Source organism: Drosophila subpulchrella, chromosome X (genome assembly GCF_014743375.2).
Source record: "Drosophila subpulchrella strain 33 F10 #4 breed RU33 chromosome X, RU_Dsub_v1.1 Primary Assembly, whole genome shotgun sequence".
Lineage (NCBI taxonomy): Eukaryota > Metazoa > Arthropoda > Insecta > Diptera > Drosophilidae > Drosophila > Drosophila subpulchrella.
The window spans coordinates 21,730,351-21,754,241 of record NC_050613.1 but is presented as its reverse complement, the minus strand read 5'-3'; the positions used below and the strand labels follow the sequence as shown (position 1 = coordinate 21,754,241).

General features: G+C 41.7%; 1 protein-coding gene across 4 annotated transcripts in view; it reads left to right on the top strand.

The window, feature by feature from the left end:
* Positions 1-20,387, top strand: part of LOC119557674 — a 72,201-nt gene extending 51,814 nt beyond the window's left edge. For all 4 annotated transcript variants that reach the window (XM_037870544.1, XM_037870543.1, XM_037870542.1 and 1 more), the window contains exons 3-9: positions 1,259-1,300; positions 16,916-18,074; positions 18,137-18,312; positions 18,374-18,647; positions 18,716-19,010; positions 19,108-19,223; positions 19,297-20,387. In XM_037870544.1, the coding sequence (XP_037726472.1) occupies positions 16,922-18,074; positions 18,137-18,312; positions 18,374-18,647; positions 18,716-19,010; positions 19,108-19,223; positions 19,297-19,448 (2,166 nt within the window). In that variant the 5' untranslated portion in view covers positions 1,259-1,300; positions 16,916-16,921 and the 3' untranslated portion in view covers positions 19,449-20,387. The remainder of the gene's footprint in view (positions 1-1,258; positions 1,301-16,915; positions 18,075-18,136; positions 18,313-18,373; positions 18,648-18,715; positions 19,011-19,107; positions 19,224-19,296) is intronic.
* The last annotated feature ends 3,504 nt before the right edge of the window (positions 20,388-23,891 follow it).

The following is a 23,891-nucleotide window of genomic DNA, read 5'->3' as shown; positions in this document are numbered from 1 at the left end:
GACACTTGGCTTATTCTTCTTTTTTCGCCTCCCCTCGGATAATACATGACATTAGACAAAGTCGGAGGCCTCAAAATGGAAAATTGCCATGCATAACATATTTTTCTTTTCTTTGCCTTGGCCCTGCTCTTTTTTCTTTTCTTTCCTCGATTTTTTTTTTGTTTTTTTTTGGTTTATTATAAAGACTTGCAAAGTGGCCAAAAGACTGGCCAGAGGGAGACTTTTCTGGACCGCAATTTATGCAGAGCGAACGCAATTCAGTTTCGGTTTTTTTTTCTCTCTTTTCTTCCCCCTGATTTAACAATCGAAAAAAGGTTTAAAAAAAAAACAAAAAATGTTATGGATGAGCTGCGACTTACCGTTAGAACTGTATAGATATAGACTTCGCGTAGAAAACTGCAGCAAACCACAAAAATTTAGTGTGATCTACGAGCTTCGATCGGTGGCTTTTGATTAGATCACAAGATTGATGGGCTTTGTTTATAGAGATGAGTCTGCCAAAAGGCAGGGGTAAATGGGTTTATGAAGAAGCAGGCGAAGATTATGATTGCCCAGAACCACAAAAAGTAATTTAAGCCGGTGAGAAACCAAGGAACTCTATATTCCGGATAAATAATTTTGCAATGGAACTCGTAGTTTCCCAATTTGTTTTTAATATTTAAGCTTTTGATTTCCAAAGAGCTTGTTAAAAGCTTTTTAAGGAAACTGTATGAGGATTTTAACTACTTAACCCTCTAGAATTTATTGAGGTAACCCTAATAAGCATGATTTATGTAAAGTACTTAACTTTCACTCATTTTCCCACTCACTTTGGCTCTTTTCTAAATATGATCTTTGTGCGGAAAGCCAACTAAATTTGTACCTTCCCTACATTTTCCTGTCTTCTGCATTTTTATCTCTATGTCACGGTCAAAAAGACTTTTTCCCGCTCTTTTTTGCTTGTATACCCCCATAAGCAACCTAAATACTAGGTATACGCCCCCTGTGCCTTGAAAAAAAAACGTGTCGTGTGTCATTTGCTAACGGTTTTTAAGCTGATGTGGGTTTTTATTGGGATATATATGTATATCTAGTTTTTTGCCCACCATTTGTTTGATAGCCTTTTTATGGCCCTTTTTGTAAACTCATTAAAATTGAGCAAAAGAAGTGCTTACCATTTCTTTTGACTCATTTATCATATTGTTTTCTATTTTCTATTGTTTGCCTAAACAACCCACATACAAATTTGCTCATTATTATTTTCTGTTTGTACTTTCAGAAGAAGACGTTGAAGACCCAGAAGAAATCGAAAGCAAATCAGGTAGGCAAAAATTTGTTTGGCTTAAAGAAATTTCCATTTCGTTTAGCGTTTTTGCTTTCGTTGGTCATTTTTTTTAATTAGTCTGATGGTTTCTATATTGTTTTCTGGACCGCCTCCTTTCGTTCCTCTTGTTTTACTATTCTTCTTGATTGATTTATGATAGTCGTTTTTTTTTTTTGGCGAGGCGTGAGGCGCGTTTGAACCATAAAAACAAAGAAGTACGAAAATAGAGATCCATGGGAAAATCCCAAAAAAAGGGGAGGGAGTGGGGGAGTGGGTTGTTATGAGGGGGCGGACGGGGGAGGCCATTAGCAGCAACACGACTTCTGCTTTGCCGCCCCCCAAAGTTCTCGCTTTCACCAAATTCATTTTATTTTATTTATTGAATTCTCTGCATGTCAGGCACGTTTTCACGAATCGAAACGAAACATGCATGTCAGTATAAATACGACTCACACATATATATTATGCACAGAAAAAAAAACAAAAAGATTTTTTAAATGGAACAATTTTCGTTTACTATAGATAAATAGCTAAACAAAATTAATAAGCATAAATATTAATAAATTAACAATAAAAAGCATAATTTCTTATTTTTAAAAAGTATTTTAAAAATATCGAAATTGTTTTGCTTATTTTTTAAACCACAAAGAAATTTTGGAATACAAAAATTCAATTTGTTCTGCAATTTTTCAAAATACATAGAATGTTTTACATTTTGATATACGAAACCAAATAAAATAAAATATAATTTAAGGAAGGTTGTAACTTAAATATTTTTTTTTAATGTTTTTTTGGTTTATGGTTTCTCTAAAGCTGGACTCAAAGTCAAGAATATCGACATAAGTGATAAATAAAATGGGCGGAGGGCGATTGTCATTGTCCATTGGCTTCATGACTTCCCTTTTTCTACCATTTATGCTGCTGCCTATTGCCAATTGTTGGTGTTGTACTTGGCCATATTCATTTGGCATATGTTATGACAACAACAATAATGGCCTGTCGTACAATGGAATCGATTTCGTTTTTAAGTAAGCAAAATAATGGGAAGAGAAGTAAAATGATTCTTGTGTGCAGTAATCTTATTCAGAATTTTTTTAAATGTATTAGGGTGTTACAAAAGAATCCGAATTTTCCAAAACACTATATAGTTTAAATGTATTTCGTTTGGTTTTTGCAAGTTCTTATAACAAATAGAAGTTTTCTGTATCAGTAGAATATAAATATTTCCATAATACTACATTTCTTAAATGTATTTCCTTCACAGAGAAAATTCTGACGTTCTCATCTGAGTTGAAAATGTTCTTAAAAATAGAACGACATTTTTAAGTTAAGAATGTTCTTATTTTGCTCGAATCAAGTTGAATTGACGGTATTTAAGTACATTGTGTGTACAAATAAACTATTAGTTCAGTCCTTAGTGTATACTTATCAAAAAGTTGTTAAATAAACTCAATTTAACTGTTCTCTTCTTACCATTTCGTTCTTATATTGATACCAAAATGTACTTACACGGATTTTAAGAACGAATGTTCTCAATTTTAGAACAATGTTCTCAATTCAAGAACAATGTTTCTGGATTGTTTTCTCTGTTAGTTTTTTTTAAAATATTTTTTTATAGTAAATAGGAGTTTTCTGTACCAAAAATATTCAGTTTTTCACAATCATTTGTGAACCACTGTGCCCACGAAGTCACAGCTCTTGGAGATCGCAGTCACATGTCGGCGTGCCACGATCTCGGCTCCTCCTCCCACTTCCCACTTCCCATCGCCTCCGATTCCACTCCACCTCTGGCCATGTCCAACGCCACACCAAAATCCAAATGCAAGTCCAAGTCCAAGTCAGCAGGGCCTGAGTAGCATGTGAATGAGGTGGTTTCTCGGCTGGAAATTTGGTACACAGGTCTTCTGTGGGCCAGATTGTCTTAGGTCGTGCCAAACAGCGATGCGCATAATAAACTTCTGCCCCTCTCCCTCCGTCCGAGGGAAATGAAAATGAAAAGTTCTCAAGCGACAAATGTGGGGGAAAAAAAGTTGAAACCTTTTGACAAGGCACGTAGTCGTGGGTAAAAGGGGGGAAAACAAGGGAAAATCTTTGGAAAGGGGGCTATCCCAGTTGGCACTGCACCGCGCATAATGAGCATTTGGGTTAGGTCGCTCCACATTCGAGTGACAAGCGAAAAAAAAAGTGAACGAAAATGCAAAAGACAAGCAGCCGGAAAGCAGCAAAATTTAGTTGGCAATTAGCACAAAAACGAACACCAAATAGTTGTGGTGAAAATTTTTGAAACTAGAGCAGCAAAAGTTAAGCGTTTAGGAAATCGATGACAGAATCTGATCGATTGACAGTTGATTGGCCAAAGAGAAACTGTGCAAAGAAACGATAATAGGATTTCCTGTAAATCAAATGAGTGTCTCTATTTAGTGCCAAAGTTAACATTTTTTAAAGAAACCCATTATAAACTTTAAATTAGTAGAAGAAACTCTGCAGTTTACGATAACTTGTGTATCGAAAAAATCGTTTTTTTTTGTTTCGATTGAATCAAAACTTTTTAGGCCACTACAAATATCGAAATTCTATGATGGGGAATAAATGTTATACGAGTAGCTAAGTGTAAAAAGAGGTGCTTAAATAAAAAATACAAGTCGATACTAGCTCGTTAAATCGTCCGATTAATGAGACCATCTCAAGCGTAAGCATCATCTTATAAATTTAACCGCAAGGCAGGAGAAATTACAGGTAATAAACATGGCCAACTCGGAATGAAAGGTAGCAAATGAAACTGCAGATTTATGGTTTACACATTAAACGGGTCCCGGTAACACATCCAGTTTTCTAAGTAGTGCCTCTTCAATTGGTGTCTGTGAACAGCTTTGTGGCACCTATAACCGATTAATGCCTGGCATAAATACGTGAGATTCCATTCTCATCATTATGATTACCAGCGGCATAAAAAGCGAGTCGAGAAGGAAACCGAACCGAGAAACCGCACAAACTCATTTTCTCAATTGAGAAAGAGAAGGAGAAGTGACAATCGAGACATACAGAGAGAAAAAAACAAGGTCATTCCTTAACATAGGAAAACATTTGTATTCCTTTAGATGATATCATATCAGTAATATTAATTTTATGACTGTGGTCTCTTTTGATTTCTGTTTAAGAAATTCAAAGAAAACATAAGCATACCTATTCTGTGTAGAGAAAAGGCACAGGAAAGAGCGAAAGAAAGATGGCTTGGGAACTGGTTTGATTCAGCCAACTTCCCAAACACCTCGGCCCCAACCTCGAGTGGGAAAAGGAACCGGGGGAGCAAGTGTCCAAGATCGGTGGACCCAAGTGGACCCAGCCAAATGGAATATCCGCCTGACCCACATCCAATTGCAGCATTTGAACGGATTTGCATGCCCCAGTCCAAGAGATTGCAGCTTAAATTCAGTCCCAAATGGCGGAATCTTTGACATGGCTTCGCCAAAACCCAAACCCAAACCGAAACCGCCAGTGGCGACGTGTCTGTATGTACGATTAAGTATGTGTGTGTTGGCCAGAACTTGGCCTACTTCCATGTGACCGCTTTCCCGACTCGGGCTCCCACTTCTCGATCCCAGCATTTCAGACTCTCCAACCTCTCCTACTGCAATTGAGTGTGATTTGGCGGAAGAACATGGTCGATGGGAATGGGGAGGATGGTGGGTAATACTCACACAACGCACTTTCCCAATCCAAGCAGCACATCCAAGCCATTCGACACCTGAGCGAAAAGTGGAAAAATTTTCACCCAGGCAAAAAAAATTATCGCCGATTGTTTGATCGATCCCATGGGACAGACGTTCGATGGCATTAGGAAATGGTGGAGACATCCTCTCCAGATAATCGGCGATTAATTCGATAGGTCTAGGGATTCTATCAGTACAACTCGTTGAATGTCTCTTTTAAAGAGAGGCATGCCTTGGCAATAATATATTAAAAGCTAAGAAGATAGGAAATAATGAGTAATACCACTTATCAAAAGGAAAGTTTACAATTCATAGAAATTTCGATATGTAATATCGATAAAAGATAACAACCGATTATAGTTAATAACCACAGAAATGTTCGATTAAGCGCGAGTCATGTACTTTTCGCTTAGATTTTGTGTTTCGGATAACAATGAAAGTGGCAAAGAAAGAGAAAGATTGCGGCAAGGATAGAGTCGTCAAAGAAAAGGTCAATTACGGGGGAACAGCGTAGGGCAGGCCTCATCATTAGCACTCATCTCATGGCTAAAAAGAAAACATGGCCAAAACAAATCCAATGGGCCACGCACCAGAAGAAAGGAGTGGGCAGAAATGGGAGGTGGTGCCAGCTTGTCTTCGTTGGGCTTTTCAGTTTGTTTTTTTTCAGTTTTCTAGGCGTATAACTAGCCGCAACTAAATCGACAAAATCGGCTAATGCGACAGACGTGGGGTCCATTGGAGTATAATGGGCCCAAGTTGCCATTGTTGGCATTCCAATGCGTTTTTTCTCCAGCAATGTTGCTGATGTTGCAGCCTGCAATTGTGCGTCATTAACATGCAACCAAACGAGAGAGATGGGATAAGCCTACACAGGGAAAAATATATAATATCTTTCAACAAAATCTTCTCAAAACTACTGCATCGTGATTATATTAAGATCTATTTTTTTCTGTGTAGTATAAGACTGGAGAGCGAAGTGAATTGAGCAAACAGCATTATCGTATGAACATCTCCAGTGGGTCGAGGGCTGGCTAATGACAGTGCCTGGCCACGCCTCCTGCCCCCGCCCCTGCCCCTGCCCCGCCCCCTGCCAAATCCACCTCCTCCTAATCCTAATCCCGACGAGAGCCTTTGATCATCTTTCCTAAGTACGTGCGTTGTTTATTTTTTTTTTCATATTCTCTACTGGCTCATTTCATTTTTTGTGTGTGGGTTCAAGGCGGAGGGTTGCGACCTTTTGGCCATCTGTTGGCTGTTTGAAATTTTGAGCATTCAAATTGTGGATAGCACAAGTACAAGTATAAGCCGCCGCCCCGTTTCTCTATCGCTCATTCAACTGACAGTTAACCAGGTCAACTAACGGCGAACGTCCGCAAGCTGTTAAAGCCAACTTAAACAAATAGCACTTCCCCAGCCCCCCGATCTTCTGTATTCTGTATTCTGTATTCCATATTCTGTAGTCTGTATTCGGTATTCAGTAAGCCCGCATCTTCTCGTTTGGCTTGTTTATCTAGCGAATGCCGCTTCCTCTTCGACTTCGACTTCGACTGCCATCAACTTCAACTTCTTCTCACCTGCTACGCACAAATTTGCATACGACTTTCTTTCAATTTCAATTTGTTTGCGCATTTCATTTGAGAGCGGGCATCTAATTGGTCCAATAATGGCCCATAATTGTTGGAAAAATGTTGGTAATTTGGCCTAATCGCCTTGAACAGTTAGCAGCGAAACGGAACGGAATGAAACGAAACGGTATCTCTTGGTCTTTCAGCTAATCCGCAATCTTTGACTCGATTTTCAGCCAAGTTCGTTGCCTAAGTCTTTTGTTTTGTGTCCCTCTATTTGGCTGAAGTCAATATTTTTGTGGGCAGCTATAGCTAAAAAAATTAATGGAAAAAGTTTTCTTTTCAATAGAAACCTATTCTTTAAAATTAGCCAAGCAAATATTTAGATTGAAAAAGTTTTTGAAAGGTTTGTCTTGTCCAAATAACTATTATGGCCAATTAAAAAGCTTTTCACCTAAACGAACTTAAAAATTCTGTAGAAAAAGAAGCTGTTTGCTAATACTTAAAAGATATTTATTAGCTTTTCCAAAAATATGTCGAAGAAATACCAGTACCATTCCAAAGTTTAAGGGGCTAATTTCAATAGCAATATTATTTTACAAATTATTAAATATTAATCCAAAGTATATCTTTGAAAGGAACTATTTAATAGCAAAATGCACTGACTTTTTCCCAGTGGACACGAGTAGGAAATAAAAATCCAAGGAGAGATAGAAACACACACATTAGAGTCACTTGATCAGGTGGACGTCACGTACTGCCTCCCCCAAGAACCCCTCATCCCAAGGCTGCCTTTAATTAAATGTTGTTCTTAAAATTGCACAAACTACAAAATGAGCCACAATGGGCCACTTAGGCGAACTTAAGTTTGTGGCCAAGAAGGGGCAACTGTGGCCAGTTGGTTTACATTTGCTTATCGGTCTCGGGGTTTGGCCGTTGCACATGTTGCAGCAAATTGGTCATCTTCATCTGCTGCCATTTGCCATTCCACTGGCTTCTGTGGCCAAGTTAAGCCTAAATGCACAGGGAGAAATAATTTGGGTAATTGCAAATTAAGAATTCTGTATTCTTCGCGCAAGTAGTTAATAACTTAACTAGTCTATCCAGTTAAATATATTATTTACATTTCATGTTAAGTTTAAGATTTATTTGTTTATAACGTAAGGCATTTCTGGCAGTGTAAGCCACCCCTTCCCATTTATTATTCAGCCCGACTTGCAGCCTGGCGCATTCAATTATTTCCATGTCCTGATTGTCTTGTCGTGCGACGGCGCGAGTTTTGCATTTAAAAATAGGCCGAAGTGGTCAGTAAGAGAAGAGCCTCTTGTTTTCCTCTTTAAATTGCAAATATTTTTAATGAGGGCTACCGCACCAGGGCCGGACCAACCAGCCATCCAGCCAACCCCAGCCCATCCAAGCCGATTGTGATTCCGAGGATGTGGATGTCTAGCGCCAGGTCCACACCCAAATGGGTTATCCATATGCAGATGCGGTAGTTGTTTTGTCGGCCAAGTGTCGGTCGCGTTGTAATGAGCCGTGTTCCACGAGCCAGTGGCCAAGATAGATGGCTAAAAATACATGCATCCCAGATAGCCCCCTTGGAAAACTGGGCAAAACGGGGAGTGCAGAATGCAGGAACGCAGGACAGAGAACCAAGAACCGAGATCGCAGCGAACAGAGATGTCAACCACAAAGTGATGCCGATGCGATCCGCTGGACAATCTCGATTATGATGCCGCCTGACAGTTCCCTATCTCTTTTTCGACTCGTTGATCGATGAGCAATGGGGCTCTTCCAATCTGGAGGCGGATCAGTGGGAAGAATCGGGAGGATTCCTGGTGTGGGAATGTGGAGCGTCCCCGGGGAGATGATGGCCTAGAATTGATGTGTGTTTCGCCAGGAGTGATAGTTGGGACATTCCTTAACATATATACCACACAATATTTGTTATAGGGTACAAGGTAACCAAACCTGATCATCAGAAGAGCACTGATCTGTTCTTCAATAGTCCTAAATCCATTAGATTCCAGGAACCACTTTCTTTGATCTTAGAATCTTTGAGCGATCGCAAGGAAGTCGCCTCTCCAAGAGATCACCTCTCATTTATCTGAACTTGAGACTCTCCAGATCGGAACTCTGACTGGCATTCCAGCATTCGCTGATGGTGATCCTCATCCGAGCAATGGATGATGACTACAGCGGTTTGGCGGCTGGCTTTTTGCCTCCATTTGCCGGGCATTCCAGCGCTGATTTCCCTGACCATGCCCACATTTTAGGGCCCACAATTGCAATTAATTGCTGAAACTTTGAAGCCTGCACTTGCAGTTTTGTAGCTTACTACTCTGTGGCCCCTTTGCCCCGTGTCATCATCATCATTTCTACTCTTGGCGTGGCAAAACTGGAGGTTGCTGCTCATAATTGCCATAAATCATGCAACGTTCTTTTGCCCGCCACTTGAAACTTGATGTTGAAGTTGAAGTTGGAGTCGGAGTTGGAGTCTCCAGTCTCCAGTCTTCGTTCTTTGGTCTTCAGTCTTCCAGCATAGAGAGAGAGTTTCTCTGGTCTCTGCGGCTCCGACACATTCCGCGGCCTCAAATGCGCCTCTAATGACTCCTGTTCTTTGTTGCCAGCCCCAATCCTCTACTCATCCTCATGCTCATCCTCAACCTCATCTTCGGTTTCAGTCTCTCAGCCAGAGCCACAGCCACAGCCATCTTCCCATCTCCATCTTTCAGTGCAACTCTTTGGCTCTTTGGCTAATGGCTTTTGTTGGCCAACTTCCGCGAAAGAGCCGGGAACGAAGTGCCCGCCATCCCATCCTGATTCCAAGAACGAAAAGTCTCTTTTGCACTGCTCAAAAAAGTTAATCGAAATTATAGCAACAGCTGATTGCAGAATCCAGAATCGTTTTCTATTAAAAGTAATGATCCAGAAACGATCTTGTAGAGAGTTTTTTACGAATCTCTGAAATAGCTTATAATGGTAAATACAATATTTTATTAAAAGTAATGCCTTCAAAGATAAAGAATCAATATTAGAAAACCATCTTAAGGTGTTATGTAGTCTAAAATTTTGAATGGCTTATAATAGTTAATGCAATATCATTAAAACACTCTTCATAATGGATATGGTTAATTTCTTTCGGTGCTTTTCGGTCCAACTGACAATGAGCGATTGATGAGACAACTGCCAAAAAGAGTGGGGCCAAAGACGGTTACCTATAGGTCCCCCCTTGGGATCCCCCTGGTACAGCCCGTAGTATCCCCCCCCCTTATCGATAGGCATCTGGAGCGAAGAAAAAGAAGAACAACATTCAAAACATTTATGCCGTGGCGAAGAATTTATGAAATGTTTGGGTTTCTTTTTCGTTTTCTGCTGAATGTTGCACGTTCCATCGGCTGACCAGGAGGTTTGGAACCACACCCGTTTGCTGTCCCGCCCATGGATTGCCCCCCACCCTGAAACCCCCTTCGAATCTGCCTGGACCTGGACTGCCGTGTTGCATATCTTGTTGCCTGCATCGTCGATGGGGCAGCACTTTCAAATAACTCCCCACATGTTGCTATGTGTGCGCTGCAACAACCTTGAGGCAGCTCCTCCAGAAGAGGATATCGTTTCTGCCAACTTGTTATGCAATAAATTTCCGGTTCTAACCAAAAACAAAAAAAGGCAACAACGGGCAGCCACCAAACAAAAACAAAGAGCCAAACAGCTGCAACCATTTTTCACATGCCCAAAGAACATTGTCCGCGAAAATTCTCCCCCCCCCCCCCCCCCCCCCCCCTTTTTTCCTATTTATGTTTTTTGGGGAGCGGCACCTTTCTCTTAGCCTTGTTCTTGTTGGCCAACTTGATTTTGTGGGCTATTACACTATGCCCTTGCAGTGGGTAACATCAGATTTTACACCCTTTTAAAAAAAAGAACTTAGAATCCTAGAATTCTACATTCTAAACATTTTCTTGAACATTTCAAAGGTATTAGTTATAAAATTTCTACCAAACATTGCTACCTGATAACTGACTATATCTTCATTCTAATGGTTTTTCCATCTTCGTTGAACAACTCCAGACCTTGTAACTCTTTTGATTAGTTTTCTTTTGCCATATCATATGGGTGATCAAATTTAGTAGCTCCCCGCCCTGTTTTTACCCCCGGATTCCTATCACTAAGTGGGTGTCAACTCGATTAGATTGGTAACGGTTCTTAATGGTACATGTGCGGTCTAATAGATGGCGCCTTGGCATGATTTCTGGATGAGGATGATGGCGTAAAATGTCTGCTCCAAATTAAAAAACGTATAGAACATATTTTCAACGAACACTGGCAAGCACTTTGATCTGGCGTTCCATTTAATTTGGCCACTCAAGTGCCCATCTCTCTTTCTGGCTTTTTCTTTTTTTTTTTAATTATAACTTTTAATATTTTCGTTTAGAAGCAGGCTTAAATGCACGTTTGACCACCTGAGGATGGGAATGAGAACGACAGCCTGAGAAAAGTGGGAATTCCGAGTGGGAAAAGCCAGCTGGGCAAGGAAAAGCTGGCCAACGCTTCCATTGTTCGATAGCAATTATTGCTGCTTCGCACTTCTATTACAAAAGCCCCATCCTATATAGGTACATATATACATATATATATGTATATGTGGATAGGAAAAATGGGAAAAGGGGAGTTGCAGCACGCATGGTGCATGGCAGGTGCTTCAACTTTGGTCGGCTGCACGTTTTCGCAGTGCGCATCTTTAAGCCGGCGATGATTGAAAATTACATAATTGCAAAATGCAGCGAGAGAGGTGCCAGCATAACGTGGAAAAAGTCGAGGAACAAGGGGCTTTTACCACCAACTAAGTGATTGAGTGTGTTCTGTCTCCCTCCTTTTCCACTGCACAGAAAGAAAAGTCACCATGATAATGGTACATTAGGTTTACGATGAGCCTCTATAAGTCGAACCAATTAAAAAGGTCATATAACTACTTCTTCTGGAACTTTTAACATCCCCATTATGATATTTTCTAGAATATTTATTTGATCGAAATACATCTTATAAATAGGCTAAAATAGAGGAAGTTGTATGTAGTTCGCCAAAAATACTTTTTAGAAGAAATAATACTGAACCATCTAAACGATATTAAATAAACAGGATCATTGTGATGATATGTTAATACATTAAATTAATGATGAACTTCCATAAACTATTTTACTTCTTCTTTTTATGGAACTTTAAAAATGATTTTGAACCTCATATTTTTGATATTAATCGATATATTTTTCATATTTGAGGTGAGCTTTTCTTCTAGTGTAACCATCACATTCGCGTGTTGTGACAACAACAGCAACAAATTGCATTAAATGAAAAGGTTTCTCCTGGGCGAATGTGTGTATATTTGCTGTTTCCCATTTCCTTTTGCGCCAATTGATCGAGTGGACAGGCAAACACCAAAAGACAGGGCCAAAAGACATCAGACAGACGGACTGACATCCGTTCACACTCATAACGAGAAAAGAACGCTGAAATGGAGTTATGGGGTCCACAAGGTACAGGGTTCCCTTGATTTTCGTATTCAACTTAAATTTTCAATATCAAAATATAGATATTACTTTATTATCAATCGAATAAAATCCCTGTAACGATATTATATATAAATTATAGATGGTTTGGTATAACACTTAGGCTTAATAAATACTGGGTACTCAATAGAACCGTCTTGAAGCCTCATAATTCCTTTGGCGGTGAGTGTTTGCATTTCCAAGTTGGCACTTTGCTATTGACAGTGACTGTGACTGAAAACCAGAAATCGTGTGCACTCCAGAGGTTATTTTAGTTTTAGCATCGTGTGCAAAGTGAATGGTCGAGGATGCCATCCAGCCTTCCCCCTTTTTGAATCTGCGCTCCTTCTTCGATCTTGTATGATATGAAAAATTCCTTTGATTGACAGGCAAATCGCATTGGATTTGGCATGACCAATTATTTGGCATTTACTGTTTCCTGCTCATCTCCGTTTAATTGGTTATGCCGTGACTGTGACTGTGGCCGTAAATGTGACTGTCACTGTGACTGTCACTGAAGAGTGGGAGTTGATTCTTCTCGCTGCAAAAGAAATGGAAATCTCCACATGTTGTCTAATTGACCAAGCTACTTTCACTGGTCATTGTCATTAGTGTAAGCCAAGCCCCCTTGACCTTTCATCATGCGTTCTTTTTCATTTTTCCCTTCACTCTCTAATGATGTGATCACTGATCAGGTCCATTCTTCTTTTATTTTCTTTTCGTTTCATTTCGTTTCTTTTCGTTATTCATATAGTTTCGTATATGCTTATGATGCAATTGCCGTTCTCTGGCTTTTCTCTTTGGCGTAATTAGAGGTCCCGAACAAGAATGAGAATGCGAATGAGTGGAAGATGGCAAAAGTAAGCGTGCCTAATGATAACCTTTTGAAGACCCCTCTTCGGGACCTCGGCTCTCTCTCTGCGATTCGTTTCGATTCCGTTTCGTTCCCGTTTCCCCCCGTTCCTTTCCTTTCCCATCCCATCCCCGTCGTAACTGCAAATTTTCTTGATTACCGGGTAGCCAACTTAAATCCAAGTACGCGCCACTGGCCACAAGAATTGACCAAAGTAAAAAGAAAAAAAAAAAAAAAAAGAAAAAAAAAACAGAGAGGGGCCAAAGAGGCGGAGGCTAAAGGGGGCGTGCCAGCACTGACCATTGACCATTTGAGATGGCCACCAGCTGATGAGAAGCGCTGCAGTCCATCGATCTCCGATTCCCGGCTATATAATTACCATTCGCAGTAAAAACAAAAAAACCAAGAGAAGAAACAACACAAACAGTTGGCATTGCGGGGTGGTGACCTTCATGAACCTTGAGGATTCTATAATTGCAGTAGGCAAATGCCAGAAATGATGGGACCCTCAAATTAGAAATGGTCAAGGACGCAAAACGGAGGCCAAAAATAAACCCAACACCGGCTATAAATAACAAGATTCGTGAGCTGGCAATCGTCGGGGGCCAATTGCAATTCTTCTGCAGAAGAAGCCACCCGAAGAAACTGAAGACAGAGCCAGAGAACCAGAGTCAGCAAATCTGCAACAATGACGTCAACAGCCGGAGATGTCCAGGGTGAATCTCTGGGCAATATATATCTCGGCCCTTAGATCTCTACAATCTGGCTGGGCCCTTTGTAATTGGCTTCTGTTAGGGCCCAGTGTTCCCTTTGCCTCGTTTCAAATGCATTTCATTTGCTCAAGCTCTGGATTCGGTAGATTCTCCAAGAGGGAGTATGCGAAAAAGAAATGATAATATCTCGAAAACCTTAAGAACATATATTATAAGGGAATTCCAGCGAATTAAGCTGATATATGGTTATTAAACCGTCTAAGTGATAAGAACTCTTAGATCACATTGATTTCATTTCAAAGTTGTTTTTTTGTTCAAGGATAATTAAAAATCAGTACCAAGTAATTTAAGGTATTTACTTGGACTTGTGTCGCATTGTCTGTTCTGACTTTTGGACATTAATCCTGCCCCATCCCCGGTTTTTTTTTTGTCCTGGGCCATGCAAAACGAGAGCAATCGCAGATGTTGCTGCTGTTGCTGCAGAAGATGCAACACAAGTTGCAGCTGGGGCAACGACAATTTCAGTTTGGCTCCCGTTGAGTTGCTGCTGGCGATGCTGCGGGTTGCTGATGTTGCTGTTGCTGCTGTTGCTGCTGTTGTTGCTATTGCTGCTCTTGTTGCAGTTGCTCTTGTCGCTGTCGCAGTTGTTGCCGTTGTTGCTGTCGTGCGCTTCGAGGGGGATCGCAAGTTGCAACAGCAACATCAGCGGGCATTCTTCGCTGTCTTTGCCACCTATTTCATACAGCATACAGAACATTTGTTGTCGCTGTTTAATGTTGTTGCTGCTGCAGATGCTGCTGCTGATGTTGCTGATGTCGCTGTCGATGTTGCTGATGTTGCCCTGCAATCGGACACGCCGGCAACGGGCAACATTTGGCACTGGCCCGCGGAGAATTCGATGCCCCGGCTATATCGCTTGCCATTTCCCATTCCAAATACTCAGTGCACAGGGAGAAAAACCCTAAGTTAAAGTATATCATTTCCATAGGCTTGGCTAAAAACGTAAAACCATCTGCGGCTTTTGTGCTGTGTGGCAACGATTCTCGGTTTTCATTTGGCCATTTGCAGCTCGTGTTGGGCTGGTTTAATATCGCTGGTAATGGCCACGTTCCGAGGTCTATGATTATAGAGGGCGGTTCGGCGGGGGAAATGGAAGTGCATGAAATAATTGCATTGGCAGTGCCCAACTCCAGCTCCAACTCCATCTGCAAGTCCAACGCCAACTGCAAGTTTTGTGTCCGTTTCTGTCGTTTCTGGACAATTTTCGCAAAACAAATTGAATTGAATATGTAAATATAATTGCCTTGGGGGCCACGGCGATCTGCCCTCCACCTCCTTCTACGAATCCCCCCAACCACTTCTTATGGGGGGCGTTTAAAAACCCATAAATTTCGACTTAAATGCCGCTCTATAAGTCAGTGCGGGAGGTGGAAAAAGAGGCACCACTACCAGTACCATTGCCATTGCCAAAAGGGAGCTAAGAAGTCGATGGAGAGGAGGCTATGGCCAACAGCTGGCTAACATATATGGCATTAGCTTCCGCAAGACTTTGACCATTTGTAGACGGCACTGCGAAATGAATAAATGAATGCAAATGCATGCAGTTAAATAATCCATGACTCGGGATGAATGAATGAATCAAATGGATACAGCCCCTCAGGCCGTCGAATGAATGTATGCTGAATAATTAACCGAATTGGTGTGCCATTAGATGAATAACTCAGCCTGGGAAAGGATTAACCCATTTAACTTGTTTAACTGGGAACGGTAAATGATCAATATATGATAATTGCACTCAATGCATGCTAAATTACTTATGTTATAGATCATTACCCATAAGTTACTCATTAATAATTGAATGAATTACTTAGAGTATGAGTAAACCATCACTCCACAAGGAACTCATTTATACTCATTACCCACTTATGAATAAGTAAGTTACTCATTACTCATTGAATGAATTACCCAAAATATCAATAAACCATCCACTCATTCATACTCGTTTCCCACTTATGAATAAGCAACATCAACCTTTAGTTACATATTACTGATATAAAGAATTACCCAGAATATCAATAAACCATCCACACCACAAGGATCTCATTAACACTACTACCCAACTCATGAATAAGTAACATCACCCATAAGTTACTCATTACCGATTGAGTGAATTACTCAGAATATCAATAACCCATTCACTGCATAAGAAACTCATTCCCCACCGATTCGATTTCGCTTTTCTTGGGTGGGGACCACCCACTTATTGGCACATGAGCAGGCACCACATGGCAACCATTCGCTCCTTTTGCACCTGCAGGTCAACTTCCTGAACCGCCATGCACCATCCGGGGTCAATTGGTTGGTACGGTGGACGGGTTGGATTACCCAGATGGGCTGGCTCTGTCCGCAGAAAGCAATTTGCTGCTGCCTGCTCCAATGGTAACGAAACCACAAGAATGCCAAAATGTTGTTTTGCGCAGCGGCTGCCAGAGATTGGAATTGGAATTGCTATTGGTATAGGGGAATAGGAATAGGATTTGTGGAACGGGAATGGAGTGGGCCGTTAGAAGCTCAAACCGCAGATCGTCAATAAAACGTAGCCCTCTTCCCATTCACATTCACATTCCCCTTCCCAATCTCCTTCCAAAAAACCCCTTCCCCATTTGGACAGCTCATTAAAGTCTGTGGAAAGTCAAAGAGTTTGATGTGTACATGGATGTGGGAAGATGTCTTGCACTTGAGCCAACGAACTGGTCTGCGGAATGAGAGCTGTTGTGGCTCGGTTTTATTGGTTCGGTGGTTCGGCGCTTAGTTAAGCGTGTAATGGGCCACTCCAAGGGCGGAAGTAGTAGCCACTGCACCACTGAACCACCTCAGCTGCGAGGCACTAACCACTTTCTGGTCCCCCTACTTAGTACCCCTCTGCCCGTTTTGATCTATGGCCAAAGCTCCTCCATTCAAATGGTGGCTGTCAGCACTGGCAGTTAGAGAAGTGGAACGAAAGGGGCGGAGATTGCTGGTCAGGAAGGTGAGGAAAGGAAGTAGCACTCAACACTTAACTTCTGGGCAAGAAGATTGGTTCACTTGTAAAGAATGTGCGATCCACTCACTTATGTTCCATGGTCTTTAGTACCTTTTGATAGTTCCGTAGGGTTGATATATATTTAGAGCTATTTCCTTTAGAAGTAATGCATTACTAAACCCCTTACTTTGACTTTTCATTTCCAGAACGCAATGCAGTCAGCCGAGAGTAGGAGAAATCCCAACCGATCTTCGGCGCACATGGGTCTCCACATGGGTCCGCTGCTCCTCTCCGCCGTGTTGGTCCTCCTGGTGGCTTTGCCCGGTCAAATCAATGCTCGGATGGCCTTCGAGAAGCTGACGGACTTCGATTTTCCAGGCAACACGTACTACAGCGTGAAGAACCTGTCCCTGTACGAGTGCCAGGGATGGTGTCGCGAGGAGGCGGATTGCCAGGCGGCGGCCTTCAGTTTCGTGGTGAATCCCCTGTCGCCATCGCAGGAGACCCACTGCCAGCTGCAGAACGACTCCTCGGCGGCCAATCCTTCGGCAGCTCCGCAAAGGAGCGCCAACATGTACTACATGGTGAAGTTGCAGCTGCGCAGCGAGAATGTCTGCCATCGTCCTTGGAGCTTCGAGCGGGTGCCCAACAAGGTGATCCGTGGCCTGGACAATGCCCTGATCTACACCAGCACCAAGGAGGCCTGTCTGTCCGCCTGCCTCAATGAGCGACGCTTCGTCTGCCGTTCGGTGGAGTACGACTACAACAACATGAAGTGTGTGCTCAGCGACTCCGACCGACGCAGTTCCGGCCAGTTTGTCCAGCTGGTGGATGCCCAGGGTACGGATTACTTTGAGAATCTCTGCCTGAAGCCCGCTCAGGCCTGTAAGAACACTCGTTCGTTTGGCAATGCCCAAAAGATGGGCGTCTCCGAGGAGAAGGTGGCCCAGTATGTGGGTCTGCACTACTATACCGACAAGGAACTTCAGGTCACCTCCGAGTCCGCCTGCCGTTTGGCCTGTGAGATTGAATCCGAGTTCCTGTGCCGCTCCTTCCTGTATCTGGGCCAGCCCCAGGGAGCCCAGTACAATTGCCGACTGTACCACTTGGATCACAAGACCCTGCCCGATGGTCCATCCACCTATTTGAATCACGAGCGCCCGCTGATCGATCATGGCGAGCCCATTGGTCAGTACTTTGAGAATCAGTGCGAGAAGGCCGCCGGTGCGGGAGCTGGTTCTCCGCCCGGAACTCTCGACAAGATCGACACCCTGCCCGTTAGCCTGGACACCATTGAGGACCCCAACCTGACCAACTTGACCCGCAATGACGTCAACTGCGACAAGACCGGAACTTGCTACGATGGTGAGTCTTGATTGAATCTAGGAGGGGATCATTGCCTCATCGTTTTGGTTTTTTTTTTCTAGTTTCCGTGCACTGCAAGGACACCAGGATTGCCGTGCAGGTGCGCACCAACAAGCCCTTCAATGGACGTATCTACGCTTTGGGTCGCTCGGAGACTTGCAACATCGATGTCATCAACTCGGATGCCTTCCGTTTGGATCTGACCATGGCTGGACAGGATTGTAACACACAGAGTGTGGTGAGTAATGAGAGATCATTGGAACCTGTGCAGAAAAGTAACTTATCACTCGGCATTACAGACTGGTGTCTACTCCAACACAGTGGTGCTGCAGCATCACAGCGTGGTGATGACCAAGGCCGACAAGATCTACAAGGTTAAGTGCACGTACGACATGAGCTCGAAGAACATCACCTTCGGCATGATGCCCATCCGCGACCCGGAGATGATCCACATCAACTCGTCACCGGAGGCTCCACCACCAAGGATCCGCATTCTGGACACACGACAGCGCGAGGTGGAGACTGTGCGCATTGGAGATCGCCTCAACTTCCGCATCGAGATCCCCGAAGACAGTGAGTGTGGAGTATGGAGGGTGCCACTCAAGGGGCTATCTTATTAATCGGTTTCTCTGAACATACAGCTCCCTATGGCATCTTTGCTCGATCTTGTGTGGCCATGGCCAAGGATGCCCGCACCAGCTTCAAGATCATCGACGACGACGGCTGCCCCACCGATCCCACCATCTTCCCCGGCTTCACCGCCGACGGCAATGCCCTGCAGTCCACATACGAGGCCTTCCGGTTCACGGAGAGCTACGGTGTCATCTTCCAGTGCAATGTCAAGTACTGCCTGGGTCCCTGTGAGCCGGCTGTGTGCGAATGGAACATGGAGTCGTTTGAATCCCTGGGCAGGAGGCGTCGTCGTTCCATCGAGAGGTAAGTTAAGGTACACCCATTAAGGGTGATCAAAAATCTGAGCTTAAAAGTATGCAACGGCATGGTATAACTCTCTGTTTCATTCCATTCGTTCCAGCAATGAGACCAAGAGCGAGGACGATATGAACATCTCCCAGGAGATTCTGGTCCTGGACTTTGGCGATGAGAAGCGCGAGTTCTTCAAGGCGGATCCCAGCACGGACTTTGCCAAAGGTGAGTGTGGATCATTTGCATTTGATCTCTCAGTGCTGACTGTACCTCCGTTCCATTCCATTTCGTTCCGCAGACAAAACGGTCACCATCATCGAGCCCTGCCCCACAAAGACATCGGTGCTGGCCCTCGCGGTCACCTGTGCGCTGATGATCCTGCTCTACATCTCCACCTTGTTCTGCTACTACATGAAGAAGTGGATGCAGCCCCACAAGATCGTAGCATAAGTGGAACGAGCGGAATCTGAAAGAGAAAGAAGAAGCGGTAGAACGAAAGAAGAAAAGAAAAAAAACAAGAAAGAAAAGAAAACAAAAAGAGAATACACAACAAAATTGTCACTCGCACACACATACGCTCTCTCTCTCTCACACACACACACACACATAGACACTCTAACTCTATATCTTTGTCTCGCTCTTGCCCAGGCGGGCTTAGCCCCTCCCACTCACACACACACACACACACTCACACGCACTACTGACAACCGTATAATTTTTTGTTTTTTTTTTTTTAAACGATATACATATAAATTAATTACTTAATATACAATTTATTTATTTATATTTATTTAGACTTAGAGCGTGAGATTCAAATTCCCTTGAGAGCAATGAATAGAAAACGATTTCCTAGTAGACACATACACACACACGAGCACATTTCACGTATGCGAATTAGTAAGAGAAAAAACGAAGAAAAGAAAAAAGCAAGAAGGAAAAAAGCTGCGAGCGCGTACTTTCTATAAAGTTACGAAAGGGAACAACGGGAATGGAGCATTGTCCTTGCCAGAAAAAGAGAGAGAAGGAGAGAGAGAGCGCGTAAAAGAGGGCCGATGAGTGGGAGAGAGAGAGAAAAGGACAATGTATCATGATCCCTTTTGTAACTTCTATAGAGACTGCCGCCGCACACACTCGCACTCAAACACACACTCACTCACCAACACACTCACCCGTTTCCACACTCATTCACACACACACCCACACACGCACTCACATTTATTTAATTGTAAACTGAACGCAATAAACAGCAAACAAGAGCAATCAAAACGGAACTAAGGATAACTGATCGAAGAAGCAGAGACAAGAAAAGTAATTTCATCGATAGCAAATCAATGGAATTGTGCTTAATTGTATTGCATTTATTTAATTTAAATTTATTTATGATAATAAAGAAACGATAATGACATATTTGAACCATTTTTTGTATCTTTGATTAAAACACTGGTTTTTCCATAGTTTTTCAGCATATAATGTATGGACCATTTTTCGCAAGATTTCGAAAATTATATTCTTTAAGCATTTTTCAGTCGTAGTTTAGCCAAATCAAGACGAACAGCTGAAAGACTGACTGTTTTGAGCAGCTAGCAACCCAGGCATCCGATCCCCATCACATTCCGGGAAATTTATTTTTTGACCCAATTTCACATTTTTGATAAGGGGTAACATCGTCTATTTTTGCGAAAATCGGTCAAAAATTAAAGTTTCCGGGTTTGAATGCAAATCGATTGGGAATTTAATTACGAGCTCAACGAGGTCATCGTCTATTTTTGCGAAAATCCGTCAAAAATTAAAGTTTCCAGGTTTGAATGCAAATCGATTGGGAATTTAATTACGAGCTCAACGGGGTATGGCATTCCATATTCCGACTTTATTTCCCAAAATGATTGCCAAAAAACCTAGTTTGTTTGGGTCAAAAAATAGGTAGAAGGATTTCAGTCAAAAATACCATTCTTTTTTCCAGTTTTTCAGTCGTTACTTGGTCAAAAAGAGGCGCACAGCTGAAAGACCAACTGTTTTGAGCAGCTAACATCCTAGGCTTCCGATCCCCATCACATTCCGGGAAATTTATTTTTTGACCCAATTTCACATTTTTGATAAGGGGTGTAACATCGTCTATTTTTGCGAAAATCCGTCAAAAATTAAAGTTTCCAGGTTTAAATCCCAATCGGTTGGAAATTTAATTACAAGCTCAACGAGGTATGGCATTCCATATTCCGACTTTATGTCGCAAAATGATTGCCAAAAAACCTAGTTTAATTGGGTCAAAAAATAGGTAGAAGGATTTCAAACAAAAATACCTTTTTTTCAGTTTTTCAGTCGTAACTTGGTCAAAAGAAGGCGCACAGCTGAAAGGCTAACTGTTTTGAGCAGCTAGCAACCCAGGCTTCCGATCCCCATCACATTCCGGGAAATTTATTTTTTGACCCGATTTCACATTTTTGATAAGGGGTAACATCGTCTATTTTTGCGAAAATCGGTCAAAAATTAAAGTTTCCGGGTTTGAATGCAAATCGATTGGGAATTTAATTACGAGCTCAACGAGGTCATCGTCTATTTTTGCGAAAATCCGTCAAAAATTAAAGTTTCCAGGTTTGAATGCAAATCGATTGGGAATTTAATTACGAGCTCAACGGGGTATGGCATTCCATATTCCGACTTTATTTCCCAAAATGATTGCCAAAAAACCTAGTTTGTTTGGGTCAAAAAATAGGTAGAAGGATTTCAGTCAAAAATACCATTCTTTTTTCCAGTTTTTCAGTCGTTACTTGGTCAAAAAGAGGCGCACAGCTGAAAGACCAACTGTTTTGAGCAGCTAGCAACTTAGGCTTCCAATCCCTATCATATTCAGGGAAATTTATTTTTTGACTAAATTTCACATTTTTCATAAATTTTTCGTCTATTTTTGCGAAAATCCGTCAAAAATTAAAGTTTCCAGGTTTGAATGCTAATCGATTAGGAATTTAATTACGAGTTTAACGAGGTATGGCATTCCATATTCCGACTTTATTTCGCAAAATGATTGCCAAAAAACCTAGTTTGTTTGGGTCAAAAAATAGGTCGAAGGATTTCAGTCAAAAATACCTTTCTTTTTTCCAGTTTTTCAGTCGTTACTTGGTCAAAAAGAGGCGCACAGCTGAAAGACCAACTGTTTTGAGCAGCTAACATCCTAGGCTTCCGATCCCCATCACATTCCGGGAAATTTATTTTTTGACCCAATTTCACATTTTTGATAAGGGGTAACATCGTCTATTTTTGCGAAAATCGGTCAAAAATTAAAGTTTCCGGGTTTGAATGCAAATCGATTGGGAATTTAATTACGAGCTCAACGAGGTATGGCATTCCATATTCCGACTTTATGTCGCAAAATGATTGCCAAAAAACCTTGTTTAAAAAATAGGTAGAAGGTCAAAAAATAGGTAGAAGGATTTCAAACAAAAATACCTTTTTTTCAGTTTTTCAGTCGTAACTTGGTCAAAAGAAGGCGCACAGCTGAAAGGCTAACTGTTTTGAGCAGCTAGCAACCCAGGCTTCCGATCCCCATCACATTCCGGGAAATTTATTTTTTGACCCGATTTCACATTTTTGATAAGGGGTAACATCGTCTATTTTTGCGAAAATACGTCAAAAATTAAAGTTTCCAGGTTTGAATGCTAATCGATTAGGAATTTAATTACGAGTACAACGAGGTATGGCATTCAATATTCCGACTTTATTTCGCAAAATAGGTCGAAGGATTTCAGTCAAAAATACCTTTCTTTTTTCCAGTTTTTCAGTCGTTACTTGGTCAAAAAGAGGCGCACAGCGGAAAGACCAACTGTTTTGAGCAGCTAACATCCTAGGCTTCCGATCCCCATCACATTCCGGGAAATCTATTTTTTGACTAAATTTCACATTTTTGATAAGGGGTAACATCGTCTATTTTTGCGAAAATCCGTCAAAAATTAAAGTTTCCAGGTTTGAATGCTAATCGATTAGGAATTTAATTCAACGAGGTATGGCAATCCTAATTCAGACTTTTATTTGCAATTTGGCAAATTTTGGGGAGGAAAATTGAGATTCATAATTTCGTAAAAAATATACACCTTTTTTGCTGTTTTTCAATTGTAGTTTGGCCAAATCAAGGCGTTCACCTAAAAAGCCGACAGTTTTGAGCTGCTAAGTAGCATCCTAAGCAAACAATATCAATCATTTTAAGGCAAATTTATTTTTTTGACCACTTTTTGCATTTTTTATAAGGGGTCACCCTTATACTTATACTGGAACTTATTTAATTTAATTTTGGTCAAAAATACTAATATTTTAACGTTACCGTTAAAACAACCGATATTTGGCCAAAGCTTTATAAAAAACAACAAGTTATTGGGCCAAAGCTTGCTAGAGATGCTTATTTCACCTCATTAACTCACGTACTGATTTTTCTGTTCGCCTGGTACTTGAATTATTTAATTAAAATCCCATACAATCAAAGTCAATAGAAATTATAAATCCAAAATGCCTTACTTGCTCGTCGAGAAAATTGTCAAATAGCTAGATTTTTTTAATTTCAGACACCAGGCGAACATAAACGTTTAGTAGGAGTAAAACGATCAGCTGATTAGCTTATTCCAAGCTTACTTAGAGATGCTCTCGTGATTTCTTCCATTTGGCACGGCTTAAGCAAATACATAGGACTTAACTGTTACTTTGTGCATATCGTGACAGGCTCGTGACAAGATCGTGACAAGCTCCTGACACGGCCATAGATGCTCATCTCTGGTCTGCGCTTGGCTCACAACTAACGGTTCTTTCCCATGGAGATCAATTCCTATTGGTCAGTGGGGGAAGGGGAAAAAGGTAAAGGGACGCCATCTTGAAAGTTAACAGTTATTTAAGTTCACTTGCCAAAAGTACCAG